This window comes from Xyrauchen texanus, chromosome 8 (assembly GCF_025860055.1).
Source record: "Xyrauchen texanus isolate HMW12.3.18 chromosome 8, RBS_HiC_50CHRs, whole genome shotgun sequence".
NCBI classification, from domain to species: Eukaryota; Metazoa; Chordata; class Actinopteri; order Cypriniformes; family Catostomidae; genus Xyrauchen; species Xyrauchen texanus.
In genome coordinates this window covers 14,352,983-14,368,755 of record NC_068283.1, presented here as the reverse complement: position 1 = coordinate 14,368,755, position 15,773 = coordinate 14,352,983, and the positions used below count along the sequence as shown (strand labels likewise).

Here is a 15,773-nt window from a genome sequence, read left to right as displayed (position 1 = left end):
GTGTGTATATATGTGTGTATATATATATATATATATATATATATATATATATATATATATGTGTATATGTGTATATGTTTATATTTACTATATGGATTTTTTATTTTGCACTGTAACAGCCAAGTCTCCATTTTAAAATAAGAGACTCTGTTGTATTTCAAGTTTTTATATATATATATATATATATATATATATATATATATATATATATATATATATATATATATATATATATATAGTTAAAAGCATTATGCACCATTAGATCTGGTTATTATAGTGATTTTGGTTGCACAATAAACTGCTTTTGGAATTGTATTCATTTTAGATTCTTGTAGCTTCAGTGTCTGTGTCCTTCACAATAAGAAAAGTCAAAGACATTTTGTATTATTACTGTATATACTGTAAATAGATTACAAAAAAAACTATTGGCTGATTAATCAGTTATCTGCCTTTTCCACTGCCTTTGTTATCAGGATCAGCAAAATCCACTATCGGTCGACCTCCAATTAATTGCAGAAGCCAAAACATAAGCCTCTTTGCTTTTGATCCATTCTCTCTATAGTACTGCTTACATGCCACAGTGCAAAGATAGGAGAGCCCTAAAGCTGTGGTTTGTTTTCGTAAACAGCCTGTTTAAAATGACTTGTCCGGGTATCTTAGGCCAAAAGTTTTAAAAGAGCTGCAGATGTAGAGATAGAAGCACCAACAGCTGACTTCTGTCTTCAATTGAAGGGTCAGATGAAATATTCACACTCATAATGTGGAGAAGAAAAAACTAAAGCTGGGGACAAAGAAACAAGAATCATGCAATAGCTTGTGCATTTATCATAATCCATGCCTTCAATGCATTCTCCAGATATTTACTTCATGACAGAGGGTCACTTCTGACCCTGTCTCCCAGTGGCGCTTGTGCAAAGGAGCACGAACTTTGGGAGTCTGTGCACATAAGCCGGATTGTAATGGTGTTATTACATCCTGATGGCTTTCAACTCCCTTCCACAGAAGCAAAACCATTTTCAACATGTATCCTGTGACTTAATAATTTAAAACAATAAAGGTCATGTACCCTCCATGCATCCTGTTTCCTCTTCCTGTCATTTTAGGTCGATCCTTGTGCATGTCCCACCTATTCACAGCAGTTAAAACTTGCAGTTTGGCCCACAATTCTCTCACCTTGTGGTTTTGTAAGAGTGCTTGCACATCCTTTACCAAGAGAATAAGCTAATTGGGAAGATAATGTGGGCTACCTGAGATCACAAAGCAAACAGACTGGTTATATATTAATACAATGCAGCATTGGCACCAACAGGGTGGCTTTGGTCAGAAAGCTTGCTGTGAGATTCCAGATGATGCCTGTAATAATCTTCAACAGCTCAATTCTTGTCCCTGTTTCCTCTTTTCATGCAGCAGAGCCAGTCCAAACAGCCCAGTGACAAGAGCCGCAGCAAGAAGAGTAAAGAACCCAAACCACGGGTTAAGAAGCTGAAATATCACCAGTATGTACCACCTGACCAGAAGCAGGAACCCAATGAAGCCCCAATGGACTCTTCATATGCCCGGCTGCTTCAACAACAGCAGCAGTTCCTGCAGCTCCAGATCCTTAGTCAACAGCACTTCAATTACCAGACAATACTGCCGGTACCCCTCAAGTATGTCCTGTTTCCAATAAAGTTTGCTACATTTAGGGATGCATGCAAAACACATCCTGCCTCATATAATATTAGATTGGTTCCTCAACTAGTTCACAATCCCTTGCTGAAATATTACTACTTAGACCAGCATGAATTTCCATGATGGCTCTGGCTGGTTTTAAGCAGATTAAGTTCAGAAACTAGTTCAGAATCTCCTGCTGAAGAGACCAGCTCAGACCAACATTAATTTAGATGCTGGTTTGGTAAGTTTTCACCTGAAAAAAGCAGGCCAACCTGCTTGATCTTGCTGGTAAAGCTAGTTTAAAGGCCAGGGGAAAACACCAGCATCTCATGTGGAAACCGACATTCAAAACAACAGAAATGCGGGTCTTTTCAGCAGAGTCATTCAGTGTTTTACAGACCTATTGAAGTAGTTGCATTTGATTTGAATATATCAGTGTCAACTGACATTTGGAGTATTTGCTATCAGCCTGATTGCTTTTCAAGATAGGTACGCAACTCAAAGAGGAATGCAGGCACTGTGGCCTAAGAATGATAGCCTTTCAATACCATGGTTTCACCTATTAATCTTGTCTAACAGACCTGTCATCACCCAAGTCGTAGAATGGCAGTTCCTCAAATTCTTTTCCATTTTGGCTCCTGCGGCTGCAAAATATACCTCTGCTTCTATTGTTTGAAAGGGATGTTGATTGTGAATGATGAGGGAACAGGAAGTTCTCATTGCATTTAAAATCCTAAATTCTCTTGTGCAGGCCTGTGGCTGAGAGTCAGAACAGCTACCCTAACATCACCCTAAACAACAGCCCGACTTCAATTGTGGTGTCTGTGCCCAGCGCAGCCCCTTCACGTCCCAACCACACCTTGACCAGTCGTAAACCAGGAGCTCTACCTGCTAACCTAGATGAGATGAAGGTGTGTAATATATGTGTAAATCTCACAAAGAGGTATCCAGGTCACATTTTACCATGTGGAACTGGGGTGGAGGTGGCTTTCAGAGTAAACACTCTTGGAGCCCGCTGCAGTGAAAACAGCTTATTAACAAAATCAGAGAAATTAAAATTTTAGACGATAAGAGAATTCAGGTTGATTGGCTAACAGATTTCAGGTCTGGGGATCTTTCAGCTTACGCCATGCGAGCGATTGGCTTAGCACATTGCATGTGAGTGAGCCAATTGGCTCACAGATAGCAAATCCAAAGAAATTAACGGCTTGCGTCATGTAAATTTACTGCATCACATCAACAAGTCAGATGGCACAAATTCTGGGGAGTACAGTGGGAAAGGTGAAATTCCACACATGTATATACACACACACACACAATCAACTAAAACACACCAGTTTAAAATGTCAACTACTGTCCCTCGCATCTGCATTTGCACTAAACTGTTCTGTGGGAAACCTGAATAATGACAAGGTGGAAACCCCACTATTGCAGTGCGATGCGGCTGTAGGTGCGACGAAAAAGCACAGCAGCAACTGTGGAAAAATTTGAAATAAACCAAAGTGACAAAAAACAGTGATGTTGTCATCATTAGATGCCATGATCGTAATTTACACAAGCATCTTGGGAAATTGCATGACGTGGAGAAAGCGGCTTACTATCCGAGCTGCATGTAAATGATACTTTTGTGTCTTAAGCAACTTACTCTCAATAAATGGCTTAGTGTCCAAGTAAACAAGCTCAGTGTTTTCAGGACATTTAATCAAACTTTATTCTCATTACTGTAACATGAAAAAAGATTAAAACATTTATTTAAATGTATATACAAGTATTTATACATCATTGTAAAAAAATGTGTACCACCTTGAATTAATTAAACATTCATTTTAGTGCCGTCAGCTGATTCAAATATTTATTGCGTGATTTTTCATAGGTAATTGTGATTAAATGCAGATTCTGAAAGTGCTGAAATTTTACTCTATATATAATGCCTGATCTTAAAATCCAATTAGTTCCTTCTTAGGAAAGAAAACAAAACAATATGTAACAATGTTTTATTAACATTTTCCAAACATAGTATTCCTCAGTATAAAGAGAGAATTGCACTAAAATAGCACCACTTTAAGTAACAATAAACTTTTTCCACAATAAGATGTTGACAAATTGAAAGACTAGTTCTCAAAAGTCGAGTAATCATTGCAATGGGCATTAAATCTCTTAAACCATCATCCTCCACAATATTAATCATGGCGATCCACTTTGCTACATCAATCGCAAAGTTGCATTTACTTTGAACTCAACATAAAAGTGCTGTAGAGAACATTTTGTTTTTCTTTGAGCGCTGGCACTGCGCATGTAATTATACTTCATTCAAACTGTTAACGCAATAATTTCTTTTTATTTTAATACAGTAACCATCATTAAATGGGTCATGACATGCATTTTTTATTTTTTTTATATGCTCCTTGAAGTTTTTTTTTTTCTTTTCCACAAACAACAGAACACATGTATTTGTAAAACATGATCATTTTCCACCCTTATTCTGACCTTCTGTCAGAAACACTTGGTGCTGCTTTTCCTTTAAGACTTGACAGTAAATGCCCACTGTTGTGATTGGCTCCTGCTCTTGACTGACCTGCTATCTCCTTGCAGTCTCACTGCTCACCGCTACTGTGCGGGGCTACAGAAATGACAAGGTAAAGCATGTGTTGATGTGTTGTGGAGGTGGTAAGATACAAATGTCTATCACAGTGTTACATCACAATGTTGAGGAAGTAAAAAAAGAGTCGTTGTGGCAGCTTGATTTCAATTAATGCTATTTTTGCAGTGAGAAGGAGGTTTTGAGTTTTGAAACTTAACAGTATGATTTTATTGTACAACGACCTCTTTAGTGTCAAAAGATCAAGGAAAATTTGATTCCTCATGTCATGATCCCTTTTAAAATAATGAGAAAGACAATATTAGACACATTACAGAAATTAGAATAGGGGAATAAAATGTGCTTAATTTTCCTGATAAGAATGTTAAAAAATAAAATGTAAAAAGGAGCTATTCAGACCGAACGTGTTCTTACAAAAAAAGCAGGATGCAACACAACAAATACAACAGAATGCATTTGCTGTTGTTGTTTTTTAAGTTCTTTTTAACCTGACATGGCATCTAAAAAACATGGTGAAAAATGCTGAAAAAACAGCTAGATGTGGCGCTAAGGTTAAACACGTATGTCTAGAATATCTTTACATTGGAAAACAATTAAAAAATCTGAATCGTCTTTGTGAACCGCCCCATAGACTACATTTTATTTATGCAAAATATGAGTTCTTATATTTGTCTTTTGGTTTTGGGATAAAACGTGACCTGGACATTTCTTGACAGGTTTCATGAGATTCACTTTCATATCCGACTTGTGGAATATTTACAGTAAGTAGCATAAGTAGAGCTGTTCCTTTTCCCTCTAGGTGGCTGAACTCAAGATGGAGTTGAAGCTGCGTGGACTTCCTGTGTCGGGCACAAAAACAGACCTCATAGAAAGGCTTAAAGCCTATCAGGAGAGCCTTCAACATGCTAAAGCCATGGACACCAACATCTCCAAATCTTCTCTGCAACCTGACAGCATGAACATAACTCCTCCCATGTCACCAGAGAGGCTGGAGGTCTCTTGTGTCAGTATGGAGGAAAGCAGGGACAGAACCACTAAATCTCCAACCCACCCACCCACCGGCTCCTCGCCCATCAAACCCAAACCTGAAGACGTGGCCATGGAGATCAAGGTGTCAGAGAAAGACCAACGCCTCCATGAGAAGGAGCGTCAGATTGAGGAGTTGATGCGTAAACTGGAACAGGAGCAGCAACTGGTGGAGGAGCTGAAAATGCAGTTGGAGGTGGAAAAGAGGAGCCAGCAGGGCGGAGGGCAGCAGCCAGAACCCATATTTCCGGTGCAAATCAAAGAGGAGAACAGTGCTGCCCACAGCTGCGGCTCTGAGCAGAGTCCCTTGCCACAAACTACAGGTGTGAAACAGGAAAACCCATATGCTCAGATGCATCACGTCCCGGTCCAGCAATTCTATATCAACACCCACCAAGTTCCCCAGAAGCCGGACCTGATCAACACCCAAACTGCCACACAGATCCTGCTGCCCATCTCACTACCCGCCAACATCAGCCTGCCCAGCAACTCCATCACCACACAGGTCTCTGTATACATCTAGATTGTTTACAGTGTCACCTTAAAGGAATATTATGAGTTCAATACAAGTTAAGCTCAATCGACACCATTTGTGGCAAAATGTCGATTACCACAAAACATTATTTCGACTCGTTCCTCCTTTTCTTAAAAAATAAAAAAAAGAAATCTTCGAGGTTACAGGGAAGCACTTGCAATGGAAGCGAATGGGCAATTTTTGGAGAGTTTAAAGGCAGGAATGAAAAGCTTTATAATTTTATAAAAAGCATTTACATTAATTCTTCTGTTAAAGCTTGTGTATTATTTGAGCTGTAAAGTTGCTTAAATTGTCATTTTAGGGTTTTAGGGCTTGCTGATATTGCATTGCTATGGCAGCAAAGTTATAAAATATCTTCACACAGAAAAGGTTTGTAAGTGATTTTATCACACCAAAATCATGTTTACACACATATTATGTCTTGAAATAGCGAGTATTTTAACATTACAAAAATTGGCCCCATTTACTTCCATTGTAAGTGCCTCACTGTAACCCAGATATTTGCTTTTTTGTAAAGAAAAGGAGGGGCGAGTCAAAATACATTTTTGTTGTAATCAATATTAATTCCACAAATGCTGTCGATTGAGCTTAACTTGTATTGAACACAGAATATACATTTGAGAAATCTTATTTGGAGTTTGTCTGTATACTTTTAGGCGCAGACCATTCTCCAAGCAACAGTTCCCAATCTGACTCAAAGCCTCATCCAAACACCATTGCTGCAAATGCAGACATCCGACAATCCATCAGAACAACATTCAAACCAGTCACAGTCTGCAAATCAAGTGAGCAAAATGCTTCCTTAAAAGCACAGGCCAAACTATACTGTTCTACATTTTTAGTCTTACATTAAAGCAGGGCCTCAAGCCATATGGCACCAGAATACCATAGAAATTTGTGGCTAGGCTCTTTTGACTTTGGTTCAGTAGGAACACCCTAGCAACTGCTAGGTGTTCCACAAAAACACCTTAGCAACTGCACAACAAATTGGTAACAACCACTCAGAATGTCTTGACAACTGCATAGCAACACTAATCTCAACTGATTTTTAAGGGTAATCTTCCATGTGATTTTGCACAGTAAACATTTCAAGTCTCTTGGATATGCATTATGCTTTATTGTAAGGTATCTAGGTTGCTTATATAGTAGATCTTATCTTAACCTTTCCTCTCGCTCTCAGTGTTCCCACCCGCACTTAATAAATTTAATTCGGCTTACTATTGTGATGACAAGGCCCAGATGCATTTTTCTCTGATTTGGCAAGTAGGCTGAAATGGAAAAACTCTCTAAGGCCTGCAGTGTGTTCTGTACTGATCTCTGATGTTGCCAAGGCAATAGCAGTTGAGTTCAGGTGATACATTACCCCCTTAACAACATCAAACGCAGATCTGAATAAATATGTGACTAAAGTAGAGAGGGAGAGAGACAAACAGAAAGATCACATCAATAAGGAAGAAACCTGGGCCAAGAACAAGAGACCGCTGTTTACACGCATACGTTTACATTTTACATTTAAATTTTTTCATTTGGCAGACGCTTTTTTCAAAGTGACTTACAGTGCACTTATTACAGGGACAATCCCCCTGGAGCAACCTGGAGTTAAGTGCCTTACTCAAGGACACATATAACTTTTTCACACTATGGGTTGTGGAACGCGGAAGTAAAAAATTGCAGGGTAAACTTCAACTGCGGTGAAGGGGAGTGAATGGGAAACCACAGCAATTATTATTTTCACTTACCCATTTGCTCAAAGACCAAAAGAAAAAAATTCACTATTACATTTGAATGACTTTCCAGAAGAGGGGAAAAAATAGAGAGCGATGGTTTAAGACAGTAAAATGTGAGAAGATGACAAATTTACTGTCAGTCTCTTGGCAGCTGTAATCCGGGTGCAATCACAGTCTGTGGAAAAAGGTTTATGCTGGTGGCTGTGGGGATCGAACTGTCAACCTTCTGCTTACCAGTTCTGTGCTTTAACCCACTAAGCCACCACCACCAATTTGGAAAGCGCTCCAAGTCCTTGGGTTGGCATAATGACTCGCCTCAACCCGGGTGACGAATCTCAGTTGCCTCCACGTCTTGAGACCGTCAATCCGTCATCTTATCACATGGCTTGTTGACCGCGTTACCACGGAGACCGCGCATGTGGTGGCTTCACGGTATTCTCCACAGCATCCACGCACCCCACCGAGAGCGAGAACCACATTATAGCAACCACAAGGAGGTTACCCGATGTGACTCTACCCTCTCTAGCAACCGGGCCAGTTTGGTTGCTTATGAGACCTGGCTGGAGTCACTCAGTACGTCCTGGATTCGAACTCGAGACTCCAGGGGTGGTAATCAGCATCTATACTAACTGAGTTACACAGGCACCCCACACACATATTCTTAGAAACACTATGAAGTGGCCTAATACTGCCTCATGCTGCATGTGTGTACAGGCGTTGCCCATAGTAACATAATAAGCCAAACTCTGTTCTGTATGGCCGAAAACATTCTCTACGAGAGTATACTTTGCAAAACATTTTAGGAACGCAAGCTCGATATTATGTCAGAACACAATTCATAACTCGGCACAAACGGATCGCTTCAAACTGAATTTTCAATACAAATTGACATCAATTGATTAAAGGGAACTCTATCACCTCGCGCTCCCTTGTCTCCCCCGCACTTATACACACACGCGCACGCACACAGAGAGACTCGCGTCACAACCCAAAAATAGAGCCGCACCCCCGCGACTTGATCAATACAACAATTTCTATTTTCCGAAATAACTTTTAATGTTTCAATATGTTTCGCCCTAATCAGATCACATAGCTGTAGTGTAAACCACCACACTACCACCCCCAATTCAACGGGCCATCGTCAATTATTCCTTACTTAATGTTAATTTCAACATTACTATTTTTTTTTTTTATCAAAAGTTGTATTTGTTAACATTCACTATGAACTAACATGAACTAACAATTGTATTTTCATTAACTATTATTAACAAAGATTAAAGGAATAGTTCACCTAAAAATGAAAATTATTGACATTCTTTCTACTGCTGAAAGTAAATGAAGATTTTTTGAAGTATTTTTCAGCTCTGTAGGTCCATACAATGCAAGTGACAACATTTTGAAGCTCCAAAATCCACATAAAAGTACTGCAGATGACTCTGGAGGTTAAATCCATTTAATCCAAAGTGATATGATAGGTGTGAGTGAGAAATAGATACATTTTTAAGTCCTTTTTTACTAAAAATTTTCCATTCTCAGTCAGTCTCCACTTTAGCTTTCACATTCTCCTTGTGTTTTTGGTGATTCACATTCTTCATGCATATCGCCCCATACTGGGCAGGGAGAAGAATCTATGGTAAAAAAGGGACTTGTATATTGATCTGTTTCTCACCGACACCTATCATATTGTGTCTGAACACATAGATTTAACCACTGGAGTCATATGAATTACTTTTATGCTCCCTTTATGTGCTTTTTGGAGCTTCAAAGGTCTGGTCACCATTCACTTGCAGTGTATGGACCTACAGAGCTGAAATATTTTTCTAAAAACCTTAATTTGTGTTATGCAGAAGAAAGAAAGTCATATACATCTGAGATGCCAGGAGAGTGAGTAAATTATGAGATAATTTTCATTTTTGGGTGAACTGTTCCTTTTAATAAATGCTGCAAACAATATATTGTTAATTGTTTGTTTGTGATACCTAATGCATTAACCTATGTTAACAAATGGAACCTTACTGCAAAGTGTTACCATTGATTTATGTATATACGTAAATTGTATGTGTTTTGATCAGCCTCCCTCACCGTGTCAGCTCAACTATATCCTCCAGCCATCCACGTTCCCCAATCACCATAGCCCAAAGAGTAAAGACCCGCCCCGCTATGAGGAAGCCGTCAAACAGGCCCGCAGCCAGCAAGCCACAATGCAGGTAATATAAACATATGTTGTGCACGGCAAGGTCTACAACTCACATGTGCAAATATTTCACCATAAATTGACACTTCAAATCCTCTTGAAACTTGAAGGGATAGTCACCCCAAAATGAAAATTCTGTCATCATTTACTCACTTTGATGTTGTTCAAATCTGTACTACTTCCTTTTCATGGCAGACAGAAAGTGGGTGAGTGAATCAAGACAATCCTTTTAAACACTTTGTTTTCCTCCATAAAGGTACCCACTGCTACCAGTCAGCACATGGACGATTTGTTTGATGTTTTGATCGAGAGTGGAGGTGAGGACAGTAAACAGAAGCTATATTGAGTTCTCCTTTTCCACAGAATACATCTGTGTTTTCAGCTTCAATGTATTTGTATATGTAAACTGTAACAAAACCATCTTCTGCTTGCATAGAAATTTCTCCACTGACCAGGCAGGATCACTTACCGGACAGACATCTTCCAGTGACTGCTAGCGTCACCACCCTGCCCATCAACACAGTGCTGTCACGTCCTCCCCCACAGATACATGTTGCCCGCACGCCCAACCAATCCCACCTGCCTCCACCTAGCATGGTGGCCCTGGCCTCAGATAACCAGTTGGAGGCCCTGCTGGAAGATGCTGAGCCACAAACCCTACGACTAATAGAGGAGCTGAAGAACCAAATGCTGGAGCCAAACTCCCCAATGGACACTTCAGACCTGACCTTCACTGACACGCCAACCTATGCAATCCATCTGCAAGACACAACCCTGGACAACATGGAGTGGTTAAACCTGACGATGCCCGGACCTGCTGGTATCTCCTCTCCAGCTCCAGACTTCTCCTCCGATTTCTTGGACTCATCTGATCTACAGTTACACTGGGAGTGAGGACACAAAGGAAAGGAGATTGTGGAGCATCAAAATGTTCTGAAAATATATGTGAAACTTGAGGGACCACTAGCACCGAGGCACAGCGCGCAGACACTGAAAACTGGCTTTGTTGATTGATTGTGCTCCCTGCCATGTCCTGGGAACATTTGTTTTTGGTTATAAAAAAAACAATAGGAACTGGTTCACAAAAAATAGCCAAACAGGAACCATATGCTAAAGTTAGGGGAACGTTCTGTGTTTTCTGGGTTAGACTGTGGTGAACATACGAGGATCATTGTATCAGGAGCTGTCCACTGTGCCCAAACCACAATCTAAACAGACAGCAACCACTGATAGCTTAGCATCAGCTTTTCTCGCGTGCGACTATAAATGCAGGCGTGTGTGCGGCAGTATATTATTACCAACATCTCTTTCAAGGCAGAAAAAGAATGTAGAGACACTAGGACATTTTTCAGCGATGTATTTAGGCAGTTTTGACCTTCTGATTTTCATATTATGAAGCAGTCTTTAAAACATTATCTATATTATTTAGAAATGTTAGAATGTTGTTTTATAGAATTATCCTGGTTTAATTATCCTGGGAAGGAAGGATTATATATTCTGTACATTAATGTGCCTTCACTGTTTATGTTGCCCAGAAACACACTAGTTTTAGAATTGCTTAAAGGAACGGTTTACACAAAAAGGAAGATTCTTTTATTATTTACTACTCCTAATGTCGCTCCAAACACATATGACTTTGTCTTCTGCGGAACACAATAGGAGATAGTTTAAAGATTGTTGCGATCAGTGATTTCAGTAAAATAGCAGCTGATTTTAACAGAGCGAGTCATCTATGCAGCACCCAAATCAAATATGGCGACATGTTATATACAGTGTTGCGTTATTATACAAATTACTAATTATTTCTATTAAATTGTAATCACATTATGAATGATTATGTAATTGAAAAGTAATCGCATTACTAATTATTTGAAGTTGCTTTTTAAAACACGTCACAGAAATGTTTCGATGGTTATATTCCCTCTTTATACATTGTCGCACACCCTTCAGCTGTCAGAGAAATGCAAACAGACGTACATATGAATCATATTTTAAATGTATTGTACATATTATATTAGAAATATGTGCAACTCAAATAACGTACTTAAAAGAATTGACCTTAATTGAAATTCTGTAACTGTAATCTGATTACAAGAATTTAAAATGTAATGCGTCACACTACTTTTGATTTAAAACTAGATTACAGTAACTAATTACTTTGTAATCAGATTTCACTTCATGCCAATAACATTGACTCTAATTTGTTCTTGAGCATCTCGTGACATGAGGTTTGATGTTACTTGCATGTTGCCATATTTTATTTGTGCTCTGTATCCATGAGTTGACCAATGATTTGAATTGATTAGAAAGTGACTAACAACTTACATTTTGTTCTGTTCATCATACAAAGTGACCAAATGCTTTCAGAGGACTTGGAATATGAACTGCTTTTATGACACCTCTGGGTGCATTTTTAAGCGTTAAAGTTAGTCACTATCAACTGCTATTGTATAGAAATCGCTGATCGTTACGTTTTTGAAATACCCCCTTTTGTAATCCGCAGAAATGACGATATGAGGGTAAATAATGACACAATTTCCATTTTAGGCTAAACTATTTATTTAACTATGTGTAGATTTATGAAATGTCAGCCATTCGTGAGGGAAAACATTGTGCCATATTAATTGTTATCCATGTTACGTCGCCTTCACTGAAGGAACCTGTCTAGGTGCTCTCTTTAGATTCACCATCAGTTAACCTTTGATTAAGGGTACACTAAATTATGGCAGCTAAATAATGGCACGCAAGACAAAGAAGAGAATTCTATGGCAACCTTTTGTCTTCAATTTGTAAAACATTCAAATTCATTCATGTCAGATCACTGGCAACCGTGTGTGGACAGGAGAAGGTGAGGGAGTGAGTTTGTTTACCAAACCTGACACGGGGCCAAAGAGACACGAGAATTAGAGGCAGGGAGACGCACACAAACTTTATGACCTATATGGGTCATTATCATACCACACAAAAGAGTAGAGGTGGGTCTGCACAGGATTTCACTCATACAGACCAGCTGAACTGGCATTGTTACATGCATTATCTGGGAAACGACACTAAACAGAACCCAGTGTAATTTCCATATCCAGATGAAGTGATCAGACTGGACTAGTGCATCTTGATTGGTCATAGTGTCACTCATTTTCTATAGTACATCCCACATTTGTTTCAGTAGAAGACTTACTTTCTTCTGCTGAACACAAATTAAGATTTGTGACCTACAGCTCTGTAGGTCTACACAATGCATGTGAATGGTGACAAGAATTTTGAAGCTCTTAAAAGCAGATTGTAAAAAAGGAAGTGTAAAAGTAATCCATATGACTCCAGTGTTTTAATCTATGTCTTCAGAAGTGAAATGATAGGTGTGGGTATTAAAAATCAATATTTACTTCCTTTTCACTATAAATCTTCACTTTTACTTTTACTTCACTATTACTTACAATGTGAAAGTAGAGGTTTAGAGTAAAAAGGAATTAAATATTGTTCTGTTTCTCACACAAGCATATAATATAGCTTCAGAAGACATGGATTAAAACACTGAAGTCATATGGATTATTTTTATGTTTCCTTTATATGCTTTTTGGAGCTTAAGTGTTTTGGTCTCCATTCACTTGCATTGCGAGGACCTACAGAGCTGAGCTATTATTGTAAAAATCATTGTTTGTGTTCAGCAGAAGAAAGTCATACACATCTGGGTTGGTATGAGTTTGAGTAAATGATGAGAGAACTTTCCCTTTAAGGTGTTATGTTTTTATTCTTCTTTGAAATGTGAAAATGTAGCTACATCTGCTGGATATTTTGAAAAAGACAGCTGAATGAATCTGTTTTCAGATACAGTAGCAGACCTCTCTCTAGACTCTTAATGAAAAGCCAAAAATGTTGCACTTACTTGACCTTGGACTGAACATGAACTCATTGACAATCAGTTCTTATCCAAACACATTGACCAAGCGAAAGAATGTATTTCTAGATTTAGAAATGTTATTTCTAAAGGGGTATCATTCATCCATCTCTATCAGAGACCAAAAGCTCTTAATTATTTAAACACACAAATGTACTGCATTTATGCCATTCTCTCGTATAGTTTCAACATAAATATATGACTGCATAAATATTTTTGGTGTGGAAAAATTATCCTTTGTGAAATATCTGTTGCAGTCAAGTATGTGGCGTATAAAATTCACATTTTAGATGAGCCTGTAAAGATGATTAGGGATGTATATATATTTTTCTTCCTACATGCCAATCAAAGAAATGAATGTGATGAAGAGCTATAATCTTTAAAAGACGAGTAGGGAAGTATTTCATATCTTACTGACACTTTGGAGTATTCAGAGTTTATATATTGTTACATTACATAATTTTATACAAACATATTTGTGCAGCTGTAAATAATGTTTTGAGGTTATCTTTGTACATATCTGTATTGTGTATATACAGCCTTTTATCATTAAAATGTTTCTGTATTTGAAAATTACATGTTTGTCTTATATCACCAGTTCTGTAACTCTAGCAAGACCCAACTACTTATAATACTTTTTAATAATTTAATATTTACATTTATGCATTTGGCAGATGCTTTTATCCAAAGTGACAATCCCCCCCAGAGCAACCTGGAGTTTAGTGCCTTGCTCAAGGGCCCAACAGTGGCATCTTGGTGGTGCTGGTGCTTGAACCCCCGACCTTCTGGTCAGTAACCCTGAGCCTCAACCACTGAGCCACCACTGCCCAAAATATTTTTCTCAAAGGGAAGATTGTAGATCATGGGGGCAGATTACACAGCTGTTCCTTTGGTCTCCAAAACAAGATCTTGAATTCCACAGAATCAAAGAACTTCCATTTCACAGTCGCATTGTTTAGGGTGATGTTTTGATCCCACATTGTATATTCCAGTAAACCCTGAAAGTTTTGCTCCAACATTCCACCCATTCTTTCAGCTCGCAGATAAACGATTAAATTGAATGTTCTTAAAGTTCAAACCAGAAGATTTGGGTGAGACAATCATGGATTCAGTCATTTAAACCAGTGTTTCTTTTTAAGACCTTTTCCAAGACCTGAACAAATCAAATTAATACTGTATCCCCATTCCAGAACAAAACCTTACAATCTCAAAATACATAATGTATCACAGACGCTTACTTAAACAGGCAGGGGCACACATTGAACATGCCTTTAACATTGCTTATCAGTAAAACAGGGCAGGATACATGCAAATGTAAAATACTCGAGACATGTTTTCCACATAAATATATCACATTAAAATTGGTTTATGTACCATTACATAAATAAATACAAATTAGAGGTCAACCGATATTGGATTTTGCTGTTACGACAATGTGTTGAAAGAAAGGCAATTGATCTTCCAATAGTTGTTTAAATTGGTAGCCTATATTAAATGTTCCTGGTCTTTCCTTCCTGTGATGGGGAGGGCCAGACAGAAGCTACAGGAGTTCAAATGGAATTAAATTCCAGATGCACTTCATGGTTGGTGGGGGGACAGATTTGATTGATAGCGTGGAACTTTAAAAGGCTCTTTAACTTTGAAATATACCAGGAACTAGGGATGGGAATCGTAAGGAATTTAACAGTTCCAATTCCTCTAAACGATTCCAGTTCCATAATGGTTCCAGTAACGGTTGCATCATTTTTTTTTAGTACCGTGTTTAAAATAATTATTTGGAATAATATTATTTGGAGAAATGCAATTCTTTTTGTATTTACTGTGCTATATGTACCAAATGATGAGATCAGTTCAGATTTGTACAGAGCAGATATAACAAATCAGAACTAAATTTAATAAAGTTCTTGTAAAAGATGTGTTTGCAGACTTTTTAGAGACATAATTACAATCCAATAATAGAGCCTAACTATATTTTAAATAAACAAATCTAAGCCAACAAGAAATGTGATGGCATATTTCATTAATTAATTTATTATTTGATAAAATTCCACTCATTACAATAACTCATGTACGTTTAATTGTTCATTGTCACATGAACAACTAGTCAGTAACTGCACAGCTTGATATAAATCTCACAGGTCATC

General features: G+C 38.2%; 1 protein-coding gene across 3 annotated transcripts in view; it reads left to right on the top strand.

Annotated features, from left to right (window-relative positions):
* LOC127648028 (myocardin-related transcription factor B-like) overlaps positions 1–10,628 on the top strand; it is a 51,219-nt gene extending 40,591 nt beyond the window's left edge. For all 3 annotated transcript variants that reach the window (XM_052132593.1, XM_052132592.1, XM_052132594.1), the window contains 7 exons: positions 1,408–1,649; positions 2,405–2,564; positions 5,052–5,783; positions 6,470–6,598; positions 9,613–9,747; positions 9,991–10,051; positions 10,171–10,628. In XM_052132593.1, the coding sequence (XP_051988553.1) occupies positions 1,408–1,649; positions 2,405–2,564; positions 5,052–5,783; positions 6,470–6,598; positions 9,613–9,747; positions 9,991–10,051; positions 10,171–10,628 (1,917 nt within the window). The remainder of the gene's footprint in view (positions 1–1,407; positions 1,650–2,404; positions 2,565–5,051; positions 5,784–6,469; positions 6,599–9,612; positions 9,748–9,990; positions 10,052–10,170) is intronic.
* Positions 10,629–15,773: the final 5,145 nt, after the last annotated feature.